The sequence below is a fragment of the Pongo pygmaeus genome, chromosome 4 (assembly GCF_028885625.2).
Source record: "Pongo pygmaeus isolate AG05252 chromosome 4, NHGRI_mPonPyg2-v2.0_pri, whole genome shotgun sequence".
Lineage (NCBI taxonomy): Eukaryota > Metazoa > Chordata > Mammalia > Primates > Hominidae > Pongo > Pongo pygmaeus.
Window position 1 is genome coordinate 85685597 of NC_072377.2, and position 23225 is coordinate 85708821.

General features: G+C 41.5%; 1 protein-coding gene across 10 annotated transcripts in view; it reads left to right on the top strand.

Annotated features, from left to right (window-relative positions):
- Window positions 1–1732: 1732 nt before the first annotated feature.
- Window positions 1733–23225, top strand: part of ATG10 (autophagy related 10) — a 293531-nt gene continuing 272038 nt past the window's right edge. Inside the window, exons 1-4 of one of the 10 annotated variants that reach the window (XM_054488323.2) lie at window positions 1749–2282; window positions 9285–9398; window positions 11007–11115; window positions 15355–15474. In XM_054488323.2, coding sequence (XP_054344298.1) covers window positions 15367–15474 — 108 coding nt within the window. In that variant the 5' untranslated portion in view covers window positions 1749–2282; window positions 9285–9398; window positions 11007–11115; window positions 15355–15366. Of the gene's footprint in view, window positions 2283–2847; window positions 2995–5893; window positions 6029–9284; window positions 9399–11006; window positions 11116–15354; window positions 15475–23225 lie in introns of all 10 variants that reach the window. The other 9 variants (XM_054488327.2, XM_063664947.1, XM_054488328.2 and 6 more) reach the window with 9 other exon arrangements.

The window sequence follows — 23225 nt, forward strand, 5'->3', positions numbered from 1 at the left end:
TCATGTATATATGCTAAATAAACTTGCATGCTTTTCCTCCAATTACTCTGTCCTTTGTGAGTAGATTTTTCAGTGAACCTCAGCGATCAGAGAGGAGAGCTACAGGAGCCCTGCTTGAACCTTGAAATGCTATGATGACAGACCGTAGCCTTAAAGCAGTTTATAGTGTTGTAGGGTAAACACATAAACAGGCCAATATCATTCTTTGCCATGAGGGATATGATGAGAGGAAGTACATGGAGGTTAACTGAGTTATTTCTTTTAGTTTCTTTGTTTTTGGCATGTGAATTATGAAACTTTAAAACACCTCCAGTGCAAAAAAAATTTTTTTTAATTAACATGGTGGTTGGTGCACTTTGTTTCTAAAATATTGAGTACAATGTAAAGCAATGCATTCTTTTTTTAAAAAATTATTCTTATTTTGAAAAATTTTTGTAGAGATGAGTTCTCACTGCGTTGCCCATAGCTGGTCTCGAACTCCTGGGCTAAAGCGATCCTCCTACCTTGGGCTCCCAAAGTGCTGGGATTACAGGTGTGAGCCACTGCGCCCAGCCGCATTCTCGTTTTCATCTGTGAAATACATTTTTAAGGTAAATACTTAAAGTTGATGGAGACACCTGGCCTACTTAAGCTCTCATTCAGAACACACTGCCTTGTGCTTTTAAAAAAATTAAATAGATAATCTAAATTGGCAGCTACCAATTAATTTATATCCATAGTTGCTAAAAATGTTGGTGTAAGTTCATTTTTATTAGTCGCATAATTTTGAGTTTTAAACTATTTCACATGCAGTAAAATTTATACCTCTTATGGGTTTTGTCAAACAGTGGTTTAGTCACCAACACAATCACGGTATAGAAGCTCTCAAGATCCTTTTTAGTCAACCCCTTCCTCCAGCCCTTCGCCCTGGTCGCCACTGATCAGTATTCTCTCCTTTTAAAAACACTTATTATTTGGAAATAATTATAGACACAGGAAATTGCAAAAATACTACAGCACCTAGAGTCCCGTGTACGTATCACCTAGTTTCCTCCAATGGTGAAATCTTACACAACTGTAGTACAAGATCAAAAAACCATGTCATGTAGTTTGAAGGCAGGTTTTCCCTTCACTTCTTCGCCTGCATTTTCTCCTTTCATTTCCAACAAATTTAACTCTGTTGTTAGAAGGAGCAGATGCTAGTTTTCTTTCAGATGTCTGCTATTTCAGTTCGATTACCCCTGTTACTCCTACATTTTTTCTAGTCTTTATCCCCATCGTTTCGCCCCAATTTAATTTTGCTGCTAGTTTTTTTTTTTCTCCTCTGGGATATGTGCCACAGATGGTACTATTGTCAATATTCGAATTCCTAACTTCTCCCTCCATCCGTAAGTTTCCAAAGGGTAGCCGTGCTTGTGCTTAATTGTGGTGTTTACAGAACTTTTTGTAGCGTAAGCATGCTGGCATGGCTCTCCAACCTCTTAGGGTGATGCTAGTAACCCGCTCCCCACTCAACGTGCCGCCTTTGTGCTCCGCGGAGGGCACAGCCTGCGTTGGGTTGGAGGCTGAGAGCTGCAGGCCAAGCGAGGGGCGGGGCCTTGGCGGGGGTGGTAGCGGGCGGCGGGGAGGTCTCGCTTCCCTCCTCTCCACCGGCTCCCAGTCCCGGCCTGGGTCCCAGCCCCGCCTCTGCCCAGAGCGCGCGGCCGATCACGTCACCGGTCTGCGCTAGACGGCCCCCACGGCGCGGGAAGGCGCAATGCGCATGCTCTGACTCGGCCGCTGGCGGACCTGACTGAAGGAGGCCACGGCCACTTCTGGTTGGCCTCGGGGTGCGCTGGCTCGGCTCTTCCTCCGCTCTCGAGGCCCCCCGCAGTCCCATCATTCAGCTCCGTAGGGTCTCCGGCGCGGCAGTGGCCTCGCAGGGCGCTGGGTCCCTCTCCCCGACTCTCCTCCCCCTGGCCCCGTCGCCCCGCCCTCGCCGGGCTGGGCTGCGGGGTCAGGGGCCGAGCGGAGCGGGGTGAGTATTCCCCACAGCCCTTGCCGGTTGCCACCTCCCGGCTCTGCCTCCTACACGGTCCTCGCCCCACTCCTAGGACAGGGAAGAAGGGCACGCGCGGGCAGGCGGGAAACAGCCCAGTCCTGAACAAAAGGCCGGGGAAGCGGGTCCCCGCCGGCGAACTGCAGGCCTGTGCTGGCCGCCGCGAGCGGGGAAGGGCGAGGACACTCCCTCCTCGGGGACCCGGTCCCCGTCGCGCACACGGTGTCACCAGCACTCCTGGCCCAGTACCCAAAGCACCTTCGAAGTGGGTAGTAACTACCTTGTGTTTAAAATCTACATACTGATAGCAAATCTTTGGTTGAAACAGTATTAAATTATTGGGGCTTCCAGTGGCTGAGTCCAACTTAATTTGAAGTTTCAGATTAAGTATCAGGAGGAATAACTTGATATTTAGAGCCAACAGGTTTTTCTTTTTTTTTTAAACCTCCCAAAAAACCTATAAAATCAAGAACTGGCGGGGAGGGCGGGAGAACGATAAAGGAATAAATAGTTGACTGATTTATAGAAAGTTTTAGTGGCGGTAAAAATTACAAAAGTATTGGAAATAAGGCAAAAGCACAGCATGTTTTTTCCAGAGTCAAAATGGAGCCTGTTTAACAGGCCCACCTGAAGATGATTTAGATGTCTAAGGGACTATATTTTGTTTGGCATGATGATATTGATTAGGGCCTAGGCTTTGTGGTTATCTTTTTCATTAATGGAGATGCAAATTATTTCTGAGTGGGAGAGAAAAAAATACAGTACTCCTAAAGGTTGTAGTTTTATTGCCTTGTAGGATATTAACCATTTTTCTTTTTTTTTTGAGACAGAGTCTTGCTCTGTCGCCCAGGCTGGAGTGCAGTGGCACGATCTCGGCTCACTGCAACCTCTGCCTCTCAGGTTCAAGCAATTCTCCTGCCTCAGCCTCCCGAGTTGCTGGGACTACAGGTGCCCACCACCACGCTCAGCTAATTTTTGTAAGTTTAGTAGAGACGAGGTTTCACCATATTGGCCAGGCTGGTCCGGAACTCCTGATCTTGTGATCCGCCTGCTTGGGCCTCCCAAAGTGCTGGGATTACAGGCGTCAGCCACCGCGCCCGGCCAATATTAACCATTTTTCTGTCTAGCCTATCAAATTTACCATCCTTTCTTTAGTGTTTGTGCTCAGTTCCTGAAATGCTTTTGAGCACACTAAGCCATTCAGCTTGTTCCATTGTGAGTTTAATAAATCTTTGTCACAGATTCATTTTGAGTCATATTTATAACTTTTGTTATTGGACAATGGTCTCTAGTGGCAAAAACAAGTTTATGCTTCTCAGGATGGGAGGACATAGGCCCTGTGTGGTACTCAAATACATCTTAGGACTCCAAGTGGAATCCTTTCTCATTGCTTCCGAAGGGTTAAACAGTGACCAGAGGAAATGTTACAGAACCTTGACCAAAAAATAAATCCTGAGTATTGAGAAATTAAAATTAAAATCTTGCAAATTGCAGAGTTTAAAAATTGTTATTGATATTTTAAATTGAAGAAATTAGTGGACACAGTAGTTCTAAATTGCATACATTTGAATGTGGAGTGTTAAAAGATTCCCGTCTCCTGTTTTATTTAGGATAAGGTTAACTGAGATTTTGCTACATGATGGGCCATTCAAGTTATGTATGATGTTTTGTGACAAACTGTATGTCGACAGTAATTCTTGATGCCTAATACATTTCTGAGAAAGGTAAAGCAGCCCTTTAGGAAAAACAAGGAGAGTAAAGCTTACAGAAGATTTCTTAAGATGGGCTTGATTTGATTATTATCTTTGAAACCTAGAGATGTGTTTGGGACCCAGGATGTTGTATTTAAATCATATATATAATCAGGGAACCTTAAGAAAAAAAAAAGCCATGGAGATCATTTGGTGATTATCTATTGAAAACAGATGTTTTCAGGGGACAAGCAGCCTGAGTATAATAAAGCAATTAGAAAGTTGGGGAATGGAGAATAGGAGAATAAGCTGTACCTGAAGGAATCTTAATTAGGGAATGGTTGCTGAAAACTGCAGAGACAAGACTTCTCTAATGTGCTTACCTGATCACATAGGTTTATAGGATCCAGGAAGAGGGCTTAGTAATAGTTTAGCTTTGAACTATTACTAGGGTTCAAAGCTATGAAATAGCTAGGGTTATTTCATATCACTGTCATGTAACATCTTTCCGAGAAAACCTTTTTATCATCTCTTTTGAGCTCAAGAACCTACAATGGTTGCCTACTGCCAGTTGTTTTAAATGGAATCTCCTTTGGGTTTTTTGGTTTCTTCTTTTGGTTTTTTAAGAAGCGGGGTCTCTAAGTTGCCCAGGCTGGAGTGCAGTGGCTATTTAGAGGCACAATTAGAAGGCACTACACAGCCTTGACTCCTGGCTCAAGCAGCCCTCCTGCCTCAGCCTCCTGAGTAGTGAGGACTAAAGGCGAGAGCTACGTCTCCAAGCTTCCTTTTGAGTTTTAGGACTGTAAACTTCCTGCACCCTGTCCCCAGATTCTCAATATCCCTCAATCTGTACTCTCCATTCAGGTTCCTTACTGGTCTACCGCATTTCAGTCTGTTCCAAGGTTCACTGCCACTGCCCCATCCCTTCTATTTCTTTCTTTCTATATCCTCCTATAATTCAAGGATTAACTGAAATCTAACTCCTGTAGGGCACAGGCTCTGGTTCCAGACTTCCTTAGGTCAAATTACTACACTTAACAGCTGTGTTACCTTGGACAAGTTACCCTCTCTGTCTCAATTTCTTTATCTATAAAATAAAGAAAATGCTAGTAATTTACCTCAAAAAGTTGCTCTGATGATTTGTTACCAGTTCTTAATACATAGTAATATATGCGATTTTAATTATTTTAATCCATACTTATTCTTTAAACAGTGGTTGTACAATTTATCACTGTTTTTTGTTATCCATTATTATCTGATGTTCTTTTCAATGTGAATCTTTACTTAAAAATTTGATTACTTTGAGAAGAATGTGTATTCTGAAAAATAAAAAAAAATTTGATTACAAACTATTGAAGGCAAAGACTGTATTATACTTCTTTTTGAAAGTCTCTTAAACCAAGGCTGGGTGCAGTGGTTCATGCCTGTGATCTCAGCACTTTGGGAGGCTGAGGCAGGCAAATTGCCTGAGCTGAGGAGTTTGAGACCAGCCTTGGCAACATTGCAAAACCCTGTCTCTATAAAAAATACAAAAAATTAGCTGTGCATGGTGGTGCACACATGTGGTCCCAGCTACTGAAGACACTCAGGTGGGAGGATTGCTTGAGCCTGGGAGGTGGAGCTTGCAGTCAGCTGAGATGGTAGCACTGCCCTCCAACCTGGGTGACATAGTGAGACCCCGCTCTCAAAAAAAAAAAGTGTCTCAAACCTCTCAGGATGATCTGGGGGCTCAGTGTAATATTTTTTTCTTCCCATCTTACTATCTAGTTTTCTTTTTCTTTTTTGTTTTTTCATTGTACTTTTGTAGCTTAGAGTTTTAAATTTAAACTCAATTTTGTTCCAAAAGTATTTGAGGTAGCTTATAAACTATATAATATATAATAACATACAAAATAAAGAGAAATCAAGATCATAAAAATATGAAGCTTGAATAGAAAGATGTGATTGGGGTGAGTTATACTGAAAATATACTGTGACTGTTGTACAGTTATTTATTTATTTATTTATTTTTGAGACAGAGTCTCGCTCTGTCGCCCAGGCTGGAGTACAGTGGCGTAATCTTGGCTCACTGCAGGCTCCGGCCCCTGGGTTCACGCCATTCTCCTGCCTCTGCCTCCCGAGTAGCTGGGAGTACAGGCGCCCGCCACCTCGCTTGCCTAATTTTTTTTTTTTTTTGTATTTTTAGTAGAGATGGGGTTTCACCGTGTTAGCCAGGATGGTCTTGATCTCCTGACCACGTTATCCGCCCGCCTCGGCCTCCCAAAGTGCTGGGATTACAGGCGTGAGCCACTGTGCCTGGCCTGTTGTACAGTTATTAAAGGTAGGCCACAAAGTTCCAAGCTTCATGATGGTCAAAGGAAAGAAGGAAACATATTTATTGCCCAGCAAAAACAGCTTCCTGTGTTAAAATAATTAATTGGGAGGCCATTGCCTGAGGAAGCTCCAGTGCCCTGGGTTCCTACATAAACAGACTTACACCCAACTCAGTGTAAATGGTCGTGTTCCAGGAAAATGAAACTTTAGCTTAACCAATCAGAAACCATCAACTAACCTCTAACCACTGACTTTTACAGGAATGATCCAAGTAAGGCTACTCCACTTTGACCAATCACAGATTTTCTTGGCCTTGCTTCTGCCATTCACTCTTCAAAGGCCTTCTAACTGTGTCCTTTTGGTGCAGCCCCATATTGCTTGCATTCTGGAGCTGACCAGTTCATTAATATGCCTAGTGTTCCATTATCGGAACGCTAAGCTTGTGGGAGTTATTTATATCCTGCTCAAGGTCATTGCCAAGGTCTGAAATTTCACAAAAAAAATTTGCAACCTCCGGCATAAATGGGTTAACCATTGTCTGCTTAAATAAACATTTTCTTGTTTTTGTTTTTTGAGACAGTATCTTGTTGTGTCGCCCAGGCTGGAGGGCAGTAGTGCAATTATGGCTCACTGCAGCCTCGATTTCCTGGGCTCCGGCTATCCTCCCACCTCAGCCTCCCAAGTAGCTGGAACTACAGGCATGCACCACTATGCCAGGCTAATTTTTGTATTTTTTGTAGAGGCGGGATCTCACCATTTGCCCAGGCTGGTATTGAGTTCCTGAGCTCAGGCAATCCACCTGCCTTGTCCTCCCAAAGTGCTAGGATTACTGTGGCTGACCTCAAATAAATTCTTTAAAATTTTAATGTGCCTTAGTTTATCTTTTAGCACCTAGTAAATATTTGGTGAGTGAAATGGAGATTGTGATCGCAGATTTTAAAGGATATGCTGAGGCCCTAGAGTTAAATTCTCTAGACTTTGTTAATGCCTTACCTACTTCCCAGTATTTCTCAAAGGGAGTTCTACTGGCATTTTTACAGACAACTCTTCACTGTGTGGGATTGTCCTGCACATTGTAGGATGTTTATTTTACCTGGTCCCTCAGCACTAAATGGCAATGGCAAACTCTAACTTCTTTTTGACAATCCAATATGATCCCGTTTATTTCCAAGCAGCCCCTTGAAGAGTGGGTTCCCCATAAAGTTGGGAACCATTAGACCTTATTTGCCCATACTCTTCTTCACCCGAGCTATGCTCCATCCACTGCCATTTGTTTTATTTTTAAACCTTGCATTCTTTTCAGACTATGTCTTTGCAGGAGCTCCTCCATCTTTTTGGAGTGACTTTGTCTCCACTGGTTGGCCCTTACTCAGATTTCAAAATTCATTTTTTCAAGAATTGAGTTCATGTGTTCAGAACTCCAAGTTTTGGAGTCTTCCCCAGTTTTGCCAGGAAGTTTGACATTCTCTTCTAGGAGGACACTCACAGCAAGCACTAGGGTATTGTAGGTACTGAGTGAATGAATGAAAAACTTGTGGATATAGAAGGCACATTAGTCTCATCTCTGAACAAAGACTTTTGCAAGAAGAAAAATTTAAAGGGAAATATTGCCTTTCATTACAAAAATGCCCAACCATTTCCTTTTTTTATTTTCCAAAATAAAAATATGGCACTTGGTAGTATATTTTAAAGACACTTTGCTCTGTAATCTGTATTCAGACTGGCACTGATTCTGTAGCTTCTGATATTGTGTTGGTCTTTTTTTTTTTTTTTTGAGGCGGAGTCTTGCTCTGTCACCCAAGCTGGAGTGCAATGGCATGATCTCAGCTCATTGCAACCTCTGCCTCCCAGGTTCAAGCGATTCTCCTGCCTCAGCCTCCCAAGTAGCTGGGATTACATGCGCCTGCCACCACGCCCAGCTAATTTTTGTATTTTTAGTAGAGATGGGGTTTCACCATGTTGGTCAGGCTGGTCTCAAACTCCTGACCTCAGGTGATCCATCCACCTTGGCCTCCCAAAATGCTGGGATTACAGGCATGAGCCACTGCTCCTTTCTGTCTCTTCTTATTTTTTGGATACTTTTGGCCAAGGATACCCCATTATCTCCTTATTTCCTAATTCTGGGATACTTGGCATATGTACTGACTAGAGTTTGTTGTACTAGTCCTACTACCCACTGTTCAAAGGCAGCAAGAGAGTTTGAGCTGTGGATCAGCTCAAATTGTCATCAGTGGTGGAACAGTTTTTCTTATGTGCTTGCAGAGTTTTATTAAAAAATTATCTTTTAATAAAAATAATGATACTGGTATCAGAAAGACTGGATGTCATATAGATCTGTGGTTTTTTGTTGTTGTTGTTGTTGTTTGTTTGTTTTAGAGACAGGATCTTGCTGTCTCCCAGGCTAAAGGGCAGTGTCACGGTCATAGCTCACTGCAACCTTGAATTCCTAGCCTCAAGTGATCCTCCTACCTCGGCCTTGCAAAGTATACATCAGTTTGTGTAAGAAAGGGTCCAAGAAGTGAATAGGCCTGAAAGTTGAAGAAGGGTACTATAAATGAGAAGAGATATATAGAATAAGTCCATTCAAATTTTTGAATTTTTTTTTTTTTTTTTTTTAAGATGGAGTCTCGCTTTGTCGCCCAGGCTGGAGTGCAGTGGCACAATCTTAGCTCACTGCAACTTTCGCCTCCTGGATTTAAGCGATTCTCCTGCCTCAGCCTCTGGAGTAGCTGGGACTACAGGTGCACACCACTGCACCTGGCAAATTTTTGTATTTTTAGTACAGAAGGGATTTCGCCATCTTAGCCAGGCTGGTCTTGAACTCCTGACTTCAGGTGATTCTCCTGTCTCAGCCTCCCAAAGTGCTGGGATTACAGGCATGAGCCACTGTGCCTGATCTGAATTTTTCTTTTATTCATTTACAACTTAAAAAAAAATGTTTACTGGCTGGGCGCGGTGGCTCACACTTGTAATCCCAGCACTTCCGGAGGCCGAGATGGGCAGATCACGAGGTCAGGAGATCGAGACCATCCTGGCTAACACGGTGAAACCCCGTCTCTACTAAAAAATACAGAAAATTAGCTGGGCGTGGTGGCGGGCCCCTGTAGTCCCAGCTACTCGGGAGGCTGAGGCAGGAGAATGGCGTGAACCCGGGAGGCAGAGCTTGCAGTGAGCCAAGATAGCACCACTGCACTCCAGCCTGGGCGACAGAGTGAGACTCCGTCTCAAAAAAAAAATGTTTACTGTTTGCCTATCTGTTATAGATGCTAAGATACAAAGTGTAAATCAAATCCCCAGACATTGGAGACATTGCTCTATCATCTGGCATTCGTTGCAGTGGGTGAAGATGGCAGAGGCTACCCTGATTTTTGTTAATTGTAGGTAAACCTTTTTTTTTTTTGCCTGCATCCTTTTTTCTTTCTAGTCTTTAAATTAAGATATTCCTGTAGGCTATGTTTAGGCATAAGTTTCTTTCCAGCAGCTTTGTTTTTTTTAGAAACATGGTGAATTATTTCAATTTATAGGTAAATATTTTAAATCTTTTTTTTTTTTCCATCTTGGAACAGTTTTTCAGTTGTACATTTGCTTATGATTGTAGTTCAGAAATTCCAGTTATTTGTAGGTTGGACCTGTGTTCTTTGTCCTTCCATCAAACAATATGCATTGTTTTCATCATGGTCTTTTTTCTTTTGTGTGTTTGGAGAGGATCTTATGTGCTTACACACTGAAACACGAATGTGATTTTTTTCCAGCTTCTATACGTCTCTCTGTTGCCTTGAATGTAGAATTTATATCTCTACTGTTACATGTTTGAATTTCCTTCCAGTTTTTTCTTATCCAGTTTCCTTTTTAATCTCAGCTGTTTTTCCTTCCTCATCTCTTGCTTTTAGAGGTCTTTCCCTTTCTCTTTTTCTTTTTAAAATTGGGAACATAGAGTAGATAATTCCTCAGTTTGATTTCCATATTCCTAGTGTAAGTCCATTACAGGAGCAAGCTTTCCCTCTTCCTGTTTATGGTAGTTCCCCTCTTTTCTTATGCAAGAGCTTCTTAAAGGTCTTGTGTTGTTATTAATGTTTTTGGTTTACTTAGCTTGACAAAAGAGGGGCATGTTGACTGGTCAGAGTGACCAAGTGTTCCTTCGTCTCTCTCACTACACTTAGAAGCTGGAGGAATCTTCCTCTTTATGTTAGCTTGGAAAGCAGATGAATGGGTACAACCAATTTATGAAGGATGGATCATTTTCTATACTCAGGAGAGGTCTTCCTTTCCTAGTGTTGAATCTTTCGGTCCTGTAACTATAATGAGGGGAGTGTTTTTGTGTGATTTGAAATAATTTATAGTTTTTTTTTTTTAGTTTTTTGGGGTGTTAGTGGTGAGACTACTATTCTGAGAGCTCATTCTGTTCCTGCAGCCACCTGTCGCTCGCTGCACAGTACTCAGTGCACCTCAGGGCTTTACCTTCCACATCTGGCCATGCACACTGCACTACTGGGAGAGAACTGCCTTGAAAGAGAATTACCAGTGGGGCTAGAAACCAGGAGGGGAGGGGCAACTCAGGATCTGTTTCTCTGAAGGGAATGACCCTCTTCCCCCTGACCTAGTGATAGAGAGGTCAGAGCAAGCCTCAGCTACCAACAGAGATTCCTCATTTCCAGCCAGGTACAGTGTTGCCTCTCATTTAAACTTTGATTTGGAATATGTATTCCAATGGGAAGGCAAGGAGGGAGAATTGAGCCCTGCTGGTCATCTGTTGTCAGGACTGATCCGACTTCTCTTCTGATGTGTCTCTGTGCTATTTTATTGGATTGCCCAGGGCCATGCCTTCTGTGTCCCACCCAGGCTGCCAAATGTCTTGAAATCCAGGTCTTTTACCAGCCCTGTCAAAGTGATTCATCTTTTGTCTAGGGATCATGCTAATCTTTTAGCATGATTCCCTTTGAAAGTATCCCAGGTGCTAATTAAAAGTAATTATTTTGGGTCTTCAGAATCAGGTTATTTTTCTGGCCAAGGCGAAGGATTCCGCATTTGAATTTGCACTGTGGGTGCTTCCTTGCTGTCTAAAATTTGAGGACCACTGCCTAAGGACCTTGCTAGGTAAGTGATTAAATTAATCTAAATCAATTCAAGCCAAAGTGCCATAAAAGTAGTGGGTTGATGTTTAACTCTCCTAGCTGATATTGCATGTTTTTTAAAAAAGAGTCTACACTTAGAGTCATAAATAATGTGGAATTGTTGCTAGGAGGGACACGTATTCAGGAAATTGCCTACTTTATTAGTCAAAAAGGATTTTTAATGTTTAAATGTATGCATAGCATGTTCTGTGGTAATCACATTTTTGTAAATGATCTTAAGTTCCGGGAAATTTAGTTATATTTCTTATAGTGTTTTAGTCCTATTATGACTTTGATGTACATTGATTTATAGATTCATCAAATCAACATCTCCAACTAAAACAATAACAAAGAATTAGTTCCACACACATTAGATTAAAAATCACATTAAACAATATGGAGAGTGGTAGTGAAAAAGTTGTTTTCAATTAAAAAGGATCATTTAAACAATGATTATATACAGTGTTAGAATTCACTAAGGCTGCTTTTCTGGAAAGGTATATTTGAACAGCAGCAGAATAAGCTTCTTCTATGCTTCTAGTCTAAGGTCTAACTTACAGTTTGGAAAGACTACCCTCACTTGGAAAAATAGAAAATTATTCTATTTTTCCAATCTTTAGTCTCTGCTAAAGCAGTTAGAAAAAGGTTTTGATTGAATGTTACAAAACAAAAACAAAAACAAAACAACACAACTCTTCAGCCAGAGTAAGACTCAAGCAAAATGGATGTATTAACAACTTATGCCAGGCGTGATGGCTCACGCCTATAATCCTAGTACTTTGGGAGGCCGAGGTGGGGAGGTGGGTGGATTGCCTGAGCTCAGGAGTTCAAAACCAGCCTGGGCAACACAGTGAAACCCCATCTCTACTAAAATACAAAAAATTCAGCCTGGTGTGGTGGCGTGCGCCTGTAGTCCCAGCTACTTGGGAGGCTGAGTCAGGAGAATCGCTTGAACTTGGGAGGTGGAGGTTGTAGTGAACCGAGATCATGCCACTGCCTGGGCGATTCCATCTCCAAAAAACAAAACAAAACAACTTACACTTTATGACACGAGGAGCACTGACTCATTTCTAATTTCCTTACAACTAGAAATGAGAGATTCATTGTTTAGGATGAGATGAGAATTGAAATTCATCTTTTTACTGAGAGTTCACTTGAGTGACTGTTGTCACCTGTCGTCTGAATTTAGTTTAAGATAACTTAAGTCTGGAAACATAGGCAGTTCACATATCTAAGATTTTTCATTTGCAAAATAAGGATTATTCTTGCCATTGTTGCTTAATAAGCCACAGTTGTGGTTATTTCCATTTTTTGCCATATTTTCATCCATCTTATAGGAAGTTCTGAGATTCAAATTTCTGCCTCTACTAGTTTATGAATTTGGTAGAGGACCAGAAAGTATTACAATTTGAAAACTATGTATAAAAATGTTGATTGAATTATATTTACATTTTTGAGTTGAAATATTCTTGCTTGAGCAAAAAAACAATAATTATTCCATGATATTTCATTATGGTACATTATGATGAATCGAGTTGAGATGGATATCTTTTTAATATACCATACTTCCTAATTTTGTAATCAAGCCCTAAGTGTTTGTATTATTGTATGTAGCATCCTTCAGCAAAGCCTAGTCCTTAGATAATTTTAAAAGTATTCAACCAAATATCAATTAGTGTTTTGATGTTCAGTCATCTTGCTTGTAGCACAGTGCTGTTAATTAGATAATCTATGGCTATTGAATGAAATTTTATGTTTAAGTATTTTCAATACTTCAGTAAACCTCAAGTAACTGGAGGGCTTAGGCTACTTTGTTCAGTTTTGTTACTAAGTAAGAGTTTGTTGGAGTTTTAAAAATATTACTAAGTATATTAGTGTTCTTTATGAATGAAAGTTAATTTTTCTTTGATTTAGTATCTTTCAGTATATGTCAGGATAATCATACAGTTGGAAAAATTTCCTCTGGCTACACCATATCAGTTTTCTCTTGCTAGTCTAGTTTTGCATTCTCTCTGATTGATGAAATGGGTTCTGTTACCATCTATGTAATGTTGATATAGAATCGGTATTTCCAGCCTGTGTTTCTCTTTCCTTCTGAGTTCAAGGCACACCTCAAAATGCCTGCTAGACCCCTTTACTTGGACATTCCATGGGCATTTCAAATTCAAACTCAGTATGGCCAAATTAAACCCAACTCTCTTCCCAAACCTGCTCTTCCTCCAGAGACCTCTGTCTTACTCAGTACACCACCACCTAAAGGCAGAAAGCTTGGAATCTTTTCTCTCCCCTGTCCCTCACCAATCTTTTCAGTTGTGTTGTCCATACCTAGTTCAACAGCAGTTTATTTTTCTTAGAGAGACTCACTTTTATCGAGTCTTTCCAAGGCATTTGGTTATAGAAATAACAGTTGTCTTTTTTACTTTTTTTTTGAGACGGAGTGTCGCTCTGTCGCCCAGGCTGGAGTGCAGTGGCGCAATCTCGGCTCACTGCAAGCTCCGCCTCCTGGGTTCCCGCCATTCTCCTGCCTCAGCCTCCCGAGTAGCTGGGACTACAGGCGCCCGCCACCACGCCTGGCTAATTTTTTGTATTTTTTAGTAGAGACAGGGTTTCACTGTGTTAGCCAGGTTGGTCTCCATCTCCTGACCTTGTGATCCGCCTGCCTCGGCTTCCCCAAAGTGCTGGGATTACAGGCGTGAGCCACCGCGCCTGGCCGCGCCTGGCCATGCCTGGCCATGCCTGGCTAATTTTTTGTATTTTTAGTAGAGTCGGGGTTTCACCGTGTTGGCCAGGATGGTCTGGATCTCCTGACCTCGTAATCCGCCCGCCTCAGCCTCCCAAAGTGCTGGGTAAGCCACCGTGCCCGGCCCTCTTTTTTACTTTTATGTTTTGGTTTGTTTAACATTTAATTGCAGTATATATTTATGATAGGAGAATAAGGTTTGTGGACACACAGGTAACTGTTGGGAGCAGAGGCGCTTCATGATCAGCATGCTGTAGACATGTCAGTGTCGATTAATCTGGCAAGTTGGTTAGATGGAGGTTGGATAAGAGAGTTTCTACTGTAATTATTTGTGTTTTTTATCTCCCTTTGTTAGAATATGAGCTCTTACACGGCAAGGACTATATATTTTTTCATTTTTGTATACCTAACCTTTACTTATGCACCGTGCCTGCTACTTAATAGATATTCACTATGTATTTGTTGGATGAATGAACAAACTCTTACATAGATTATACTAAATTTGAATAATCAGAAATGACACTTGTTTAGGAATTATCTAGTATAGACAGATCATTGGCCTTGGAGCCAAACGGGTTTAAAATCCTTGCAGTTTATGATTTTAATTCAGTTGAACAAAGGCATCTAGAGTGTTTACTATGCTAAGCACCGAAGATATAGAAACAGGAATGTAAAAACAAAAACAAGCTGGGCACTGTGGCTCATGCCTGTAATCTCAGCACTCTGGCAAGCTGAGGCTGGTGGATCACTTGAGGTCAGGAGTTTAGGACCAGCCTGGCCAACATGGTGAAACCCTGTCTTTACTAAGAATACAAAAATTAGCCAGCGTGGTGGCTTGCAACTGTAATCCCAGCTCCTTGAGAGGCTGAGGTGGGACAATCACTTGAACCTGGGAGGCGAAGGTTGCAGTGAGCCGGGATCATGCCATTGCACTCCAGGCTGGATGACAGAGCGAGTCTTCATCTCAAAAACAACAATAACAATAACAACAGAAATAAAAACAACAAAAAAATGGGGATAGGTGAGAAAGATAGAAAAAACAAAAACACTTTTTTATTTTTTTTGGGATGGGGTCTCACTCTGTCACCCAGGCTGGAGTAGAGTGGCATGATCGTAGCTAACTGCAGTCTTGAACTCCTGGTCTCAAGTGATCCTCCTGCCTCAGCCTCCTGAGTAGATGAGATGACAGGTACACACCACTATGCCTGGCTAACTGTTTTTTAGTTTGTATATAGACAGAGTCTTGCTGTGTTGACCAGGCTGGTCTCGAACTCCTGGGTTCAAGCTGTCCTCCTGCTTTGGCCTCCCAAATTGCTGGGATTACAGGTGTGAGCCACAACGCCTGGCCAAAACCATTTTTTAGTGGCCTTGAGGCCATTCTACATCCCAAATTTTGGTTTATTGACAGAAATAAATCAATTGGCAGAATTCCTTTCAATATAATTCTAAAGTTGATGCTAATACTTAGTTTTTATATTGCAGTTATCATTTAACATGGAAGAAGATGAGTTCATTGGAGAAAAAACATTCCAACGTTATTGTGCAGAATTCATTAAACATTCACAACAGATAGGTGATAGTTGGGAATGGAGACCATCAAAGGTAAGAATGGAAATGTTTGTTTTCTATCTCAAAAGAGGATTTTTTGTTTTGTTTTGTTTTGGTTTGTTGACAGGTAAAACCTCCATAATTCAAATTAAGGTATGAAAACTGGTTTGATTTAGTAAAAGTCTTAAATTGAAGGATGTCTTACAACAGATGTCCATTTTGTTACTTCAACTATATATATTCATTATTATCAGGCTAATGAAGTTATTATTTTGAAAAGTCCTTACGTAACCTGCTTAATTTAATAAATAAAAATTAGCATATTAATTATCTGAATGTAAACAGATGTTTCTGTGGTGCTTCAAATCATCAATCCTAAGTTAATATTCTTAGGAAACTACTTTCGTCTAGAGAGTAAAAAGATAATCTTGAAACCAACCCATAAACAATCACAAATTCTGAAATAATGAGGACTGTATTAATTGGGAATTTCCTATTAATATAAACATATTTCAAAATATTTTTTCTTTTTTGAGACAGTCTCACTCTATCCCCCAAGCTGGAGTGCAGTGGCATGATCTTGGCTCACTGCAACCTCTGCCTTTGGGGTTCAAGTGATTCTTGTGCTTCAGCCTCCCTAGTAGCTGGGACTACAGATGTGCACCACCACTCCTGGCTAAATTTTTTGTATTTTTAGTAGAGATGGGGTTTCGCCATGTTGGCCAGGGTGGTCTCGAACTCCTGGCCTCAAGTGATCCACCCGCCTCAGCCTCTCAAAGTCCTGGGATTATAGGCGTGAGCCACCACGCCCAGCCCCAAATTTTTTGTCTTTTTGAGATGGATTCTTGTTCTGTTCTGGAGTACAGTGGCGCAATCTCGGCTCACTGCAATCTCCACCTCCTGGGTTCAAGCGATTCTTGTGCCTCAGCCTCCCGAGTAGCTGGGACTATAGGCACACACCACTATACCCGGATAATTTTTGTATTTTGAGTAGAGACGGGGTTTCACCATGTTGGCCTGGCTGGTCTTGAACTCCTGACCTCAAGTGATCTGCCCACCTCCACCTCCCAAAGTGCTGGGATTATAGGCGTGAACCACCACGCCTGGCCCAAAGTATTTTTTTCTCTTGGTTCGATTCAGTAATAATGTAAAAGGCCTATGTACTTATTTCCACACTTACAGTTAGTTCTCTGTCAAAAACTGTTTTTTTGTTTTGTTTTGTTTTGAGACAGAGTCTCGCTTTGTCACCCAGGCTGGAGTGCAGTGGCACGATCTTGGCTCACTGCAGTCTCTGCCTCCTGGTTCAAGCAATTCTCATGCCTCAGCCTCCCAAGTAGTAGCTGGGATTTTAGGTGTCCACCACCATGCCTGGCTAATTTTTGTATTTTTAGTAGAGACAAGGTTTGGCCATGTTGGCCAGGCTGGTCTCGAACTCCTGACCTCAAGCCACCCTGCCTCAGCCTCCCAAAGAGCTGGGATTACAAGCATGAGCCACCACACTTGTCCTCTGTCAAAAGCTTTTTAAAGAGTTCCTTGAAATCCCTTCCTTAGAGAATAGGTAAATTTTCACTACTTAACATTTTACCCGGTTCCTGAAAAGTGATGAATCCTGATTCTCTGCTGGTTGGATATGTTTCCTGTATGCACTCTGAGGAATGAACAGTTTGGGTTGGATTTCTTGTGATTCAGAACTGGGCCTGGGAGGCGTAGGTTTTGATCAGGTCCAGAGCGTCACTGGGGAAACAAGCTATGATTTCCTCTTGGGTCATGTGCAGGCTGAACTTTGACAGGGTGGTTTATGCATAGTTCAGAGGGAGGGTTGATCTGTTGTGGTAGAGTCCAGTCCCACTCTCTAAGTAGTGATTAGACAGTTGATCAGCCCTCAGGAAGTCTCCCTCTCCAGGATGATGTGAGTGCTAGCACCTTTCATTGGTTTTGTTCTTGGGTATATTTTATAGTTTTGTTTGCTATTATGTTTAAATTTTTTTTTTTTTTTTGAGACGAGTCTGGAGTGCAGTGGCGTGATCTCAGCTCACTGCAAGTTCCGCCTCCCGGGTTCAGCCATTCTCCTGCCTCAGCCTCTCTGAGTAGCTGGGACTACAGGTGCCCGCCACCACGCTTGGCTAATTTTTTTTTTTTATATTTTTAGTAGAGATGGGGTTTCACCATGGTCTTGATCTCCTGACCTCGTGATCTGTCTGCCTCGGCCTCCCAAAGTGCTGGGATCACAAGCGTGAGCCACTGTGCCCAGCCTGTTTCAATTTTTATTCATCTTATTTTTTCTATGATTATTGCTGAGATGAAACAACTGTAATTTTGTATATTAATTTTGTAACCATTCAGTCACCTTATTGAATTTCCCTATTTGTTTTCATGGCTTTTCAGTGGTTTCTCTTGGGTCTTCTAGGAATGAGGTCATCTGCAAACGAAGAGGTTTATTTTTTGTTGTTTTTTAAATTGACTTCTTTGTGATAGTTCTTTCTGTTATTTTATGCATTGACTAGAAAAATGTTACGTGATGATGATAAGAAATCTTACCTTGAACCTGATTTAATATTAATGCTTTTGTTATAAAATGATTAAATAAAATATTGGTTGTTTATTCATTGAATGAGTATAGGTTTCTGAACCCTTTTGACCTGTAATTGTGTGATTATTCCTTGGGGACTTTGCCTTTTCACCAGTTTTTTTTTTTTAAGAAATTTTTCTTTATCTTAAGCTGGAGGCAAGATGATAAAAATTCCTGTTACCATTCCATTACCTGGCAGAATGTGAGAGGGGAAGGCTAGGGAAGGAGCTGGGACTGTGTATGCATTTGTGTTTGAAGGGTAAGGAGGCTGGTGCTGAGAAGGATCTTCAGTAGGGAAATTCTGTCTGTCAGAAGCTTCTCCACTGAAGTTGTAAACTAATGCCCCAAGAACCAGTTTTCAGGATTTGTTTCTATTATTGACCTTTCTCTAAAAAGGGATGCCTAAGTCTAGCCTTCTGTTGGCTGCCACTGGTTGCTTAGGTAGGAAGGTTCCTTACCCTTTGGAGTGGGAGTTACACCCACTGCAATGATGAGCACTGAGATAGTATTGAAACATTACAATAAATGGGTCAAGCTTCCAGGGACAGAACAATAGGAAGACTGAGTCTGGAAATCTGTGGCTGACCAGAGTGCATGGCCTATTGCTAGGCTGGAAACAGGAGTCCAAGTGTTACCAGATCTTTTGATATTTTGAGAAAGGTTAAACATTCAGATTTGGGTGGAGAGATCTCTGGATTTTTAGATGTTGGCAACTAATTAAAAAAGAGTATTTTTCCAACAGTGAGGACCAAACGAAACATGTCAGTGATGCCCAATGGGATGGTCATTTTATGACCTCTGGGATTGGGTGTCTGTCTGGTATGACTGTGGTTTCTTTTCCAGCCCTTCCTCAGCACATGCTATTGAACTGAATTAGTGAAAGGGGCTCTAGGCAAAGCAGATTCCTGTGTTCTCAATTTGGGCATATTAGTATTTTTGCCACCTAATTTCTGCAATCCTGTGCCATTTTTCTAAAGGGAATTGTGAATCAGTCGCTTGGTTATATCCTCAAACCTTTCATTGTATTATGTAGTATCTCAAATCTTTTTCTGGTACTGTTTGGAGACAGTATTCTTATACTATTGTTTTGCTTTTCAGGCCTCAGAAATTTATTTTTTTTAAAATTGTTGTATTGATGTGTAATTGGCATACAATAAACTGCATATATTTAAAGTGTGTAATTTATTAAGTTTTGACATATCTATAGACCTGTGAACCTTTACTAAAATCAAGAGTGAACATATTCATCACCCAATAAAGTTTCCTCATACTCCTGCTTTCCAATGCCTGCCTCTGCCCCTTTTTGCTCCTGAAACTTATTCTTAAAAAAAGTCTTGTTTACTTTGGGAGGCCAAGGCAGGGTGATTACCTGAGGTCAGGAGTTCGAGATCAGCCTGGCCAACATGGTGAAACCCTTTCTCTACTAAAAATACAAAAAATTAGCCGGGTGTGGTGGTGCATGCCTAAAATCCCAGCTACTCGGGAGGCTAGGGCAGGATAGTCGCTTGAACCTGGGAGACGGAGGTTGCAGTGAGCCCAGATCATACCGTTGCACTCCAGCCTGGCCAACAAGAGTGAAACTCCGTCTCAAAAAAAAAAAAAAATCTTATCTATACCTATGTATAGGGCTCCTTTATTTTATGTTTTTAGAGACAGGGTCTCTGCCACCCAGGTTGGCATGATCATAGGTTGTAGCCTCAACCTCCCCAGCTCAGGTAATCCTCCCACCTCAGCCTCCTGAGTAGCTGGGACCACAAATGTGCACCACCATGCCTGGCTAATTTTTTTTTTAAATCGAGACGGGGTCTCGCTCTGTTGTCCAGACTGGAGTGCAATGGCATGATCATGGCTCACTGCAGCCTTGATCTCCTGGGCTTAAGTGATCCTTCCACCTCAGCTCCCTAAGTAGCTGGGCCACAGACACATGCTGCCACACCCAGCTAATTTTTTAATTTTTGTAGAGATGGGGTCTCACTATGTTGCCCAGGCTGGTCTTGAACTCCTGGGCTCAAGCAGTCCTCCTACCTTGGCCTCTGAAAGTGTTGGGATTACAGGTGTGAGCCACCGTGCCTGACCAAGGCTCCTTTAAAGAGTGTATATTGTCCCTCATACCTTCAGGCTTTATGGTCGCTCATGCAATCGTTTTGGCACCATCCATTTTATTTTTATTTTATTTATTTATTTTTAAAATTAAATTAAAATTTTTTTTTTTTTGAGATGAAGTCTCACTCTGTCACCCAGGCTGGAGTGCAGTGGTGCGTTACTGGCTCGCTGCAACCTCTGCCTCCCAGGTTCAAGCAATTCTCCTGCCTCAGCTTCCCTAGTGGCTGGGATTACAGGCATGCGCCACCAGGCCCAGCTAATTCTATTTTATTTTTAGTAGAGACAGAGTTTCACCATCTTGGCCAGGCTGGTCTTGAACACCAGACCTTAAGTGATCTACCTGCCTTGGCCTCCCAAAGTGCCGGGATTACAGGTGTGAGCCACCGAGCCTGGCCCATTTTATTTTTTTTTGAATTTGAACAGAATCCTGACAATATTTAGAGAATTGGTATAATTTAACTTTATAGAAAGGTGTAAAACGTTACTTTTCAGGCAAAGTTGATGAGAAAAGCAGTGCGAATTAATGAAACATAAATTATTAAAAAGCTTAAAGTAGGCAAAATATTTTTAATATTTTTAATTTTTATATCTGGAGCCATGCAGAATAAGAATACTTTAAATCAATACTTTTCAGGGAGGGTGGAATGCTATTGGCATCTAGGCAGGATAATTCTTGTTCCCCTACCTCTAACCTTTCCAAAATCCTCAGGAAGGTGGTACACTTGTTACACCCATTGTTTACCATGATGGTCTGTCAGATATTAAAGATAGTGGTTAAGAGCATGGGCTTCACAGTCAGATAGATCCAGGTTCAAATACCTTCTTTACCATTTACTAACTGGATTTTGGACATATTACTTAATGTCTCCAAACTCTATTTTCTTTATCTGTAAAGTAGGGATAACAATAATACTTACTTTATATGGTTGTTGTATAGATTAAATGTTATTTGGCATTCAAAGAGTTTAGCCTGATTTCTTTCTTTCCTTCCTTCCTTCCTTCATTCCTTCCTTCCTTCCTTCCTTCCTTCCTTCCTTCTTTCATTTTTTGAGGCAGAGTCTCGCTCTGTTGCCTAGGCTGGAGTGCAATGGCGTGATCTCGGCTCAGTGCAACCTGTGCCTCCCGGGTTCCAACGATTCTCCTACCTCAGCCTCCTGAGTAGCTGGGTTTACAGGTGCGCACCACTAGTCCTGGCTAATTTTTGTATTTTTAGTAGAGATGGGGTTTCACCATGTTGGTCAGGCTGGTCTCAAACTCCTGACCTCGTGATCTGCCTGCCTTGGCTTCCCAAAGTGCTGGGATTACAGACATGAGCCACCATGCCCAGCCTTAGCCTGGTTTCTGACACATAGAAAGCCATCTCATAATTTTTAGTTAATTGTTTGAAAATTTCAGTGTCTTTTATTATAGAAATAATGCTATAAATGAAGTTGTAGTTTGGTTTTCAGAAAACTCTGTAAAAGTGTATTTAGCACCAAATATACTGTACTGGTTATAGTATATTGTCTGAGTTTCTCTAGGATTATAAGGGGGAGCCAGAGAAGGAGAATTCTCTCTTCCTTTTTCAAGAGGAGCCTTGCCAAAATGTTTACCATCTTTTCTTCGGCAGCCCATAATCTCATTAGTGTTTCATATCGGCTGCTTCTACACTAATTCAGGACCATATAGCTTCTCACCTGAACCATTTCAATGGCCTGACAACTCTTCTCCAATTCATTCAACACATTTCTGTCATCGTTAATCCTTTAAGAAGTATCTTTGTAGGAGTCCCATTTTCTATATGATTTTTTTTCTTTGTTTCAGTTTGAGCTCTCTCTTGTCACAGAATAATATAGAAACTCCATCACAGAGTATTCCAGGCCCCGCATTGTGGCTTCCTGCTACCTTTCTAGCTTCATTGTCTACTCTAATTCATTTCCTTTCATGCTCTCTCCAGAGTCCTAAAATGAAGGAAAAGCTATTTTGAAAAATAAATAAGTAAACTTTTATCAGCACTAGAAAACAAAATATGTATCATCAAGGGATTATAAAGCTTGATGAATTTCTCAAAGGTAGAAAGAAGGAAAAATTGGATTGAAGAAAGAAACCAGATCCCAAAGCAGGGTTTAGAGAGGACTGTGGTGAAAAAGTGTAGGGTAAGGGAGCAGAAGGGAGGGCTCCAAGTGCAGAGATTGTGGATCCAAATGCAATTCTGAGTTCCTTACTCTCTGCTTGTATAAGTTGTTTAGAAGTAAGCATATTAAGCTAATAAGCTTTAATTAAAGCCTCTATTTTACTTAATTTTGGGTAATCAGTTTTACCCTTGATATCTTTATAGTCACAGCAGTTTTTAAGATTCTTACTCTAGCCTTCTTAGTTTGCAGAGTTGGTTCTTTTTATATTAGGAAAAATGTCAGGAGCAAATATATGAATTATTAACGTTCTCCTAGGGTCACACTATAACCACATGGTCAGTGCATGTTTGTCATGGTGAATCATAAAAATACATCTACAAGCAAAGGTGTTAGAGTTGTTTTAGTTCATCAAGCCTGACATTGCATAAATGAGTCCCTAACATTCTTTGGACAGAGGTGCCAAGAATCCCAGGTGGTTCTGCTTTTGTGTCTTCATGGATTCCTAGATTGCTTTGTGTTCTAGAGAGCTGAAAAACATTGTATAATCTCGAATTTCACCTTGTTTTTGAGATGCAACCTTTGAGGATATTTTTCAGAAATTTCGTGTGTGTTTGTGTGTGTGTGTGTTTTGAGACAGAGTCTCACTCTGTCACCTAGGCTGGAGTGCAGTGGTATGATCTCAACTCACTGCAACCTCCGGCTCCCAGGTTCAAGTGATTCTCATGCCTCAGCCTCCCCGGTAGCTGGGACTATAGGCATGCACCACCATGCCCGGCTAACTTTTGCATTATTATTATTTTTTTTGGTAGAGAGGGGGTGTCACCATGTTGGCCAGGCTGGTCTCGAACTCCTGACCTCAAGCAATCCGCCCATCTCAGCCTCCCAAAGTGTTGGGATTACAGGCGTGAGCCACCATGCCCAGCCTGAGTTTTTAATGTTCTTTACCTACACAACCGAAAACAGTAGAGAACTTTAAGTCTAACATATCAATTGAGGCAAAAGATTTGCCTCTTTTGTGC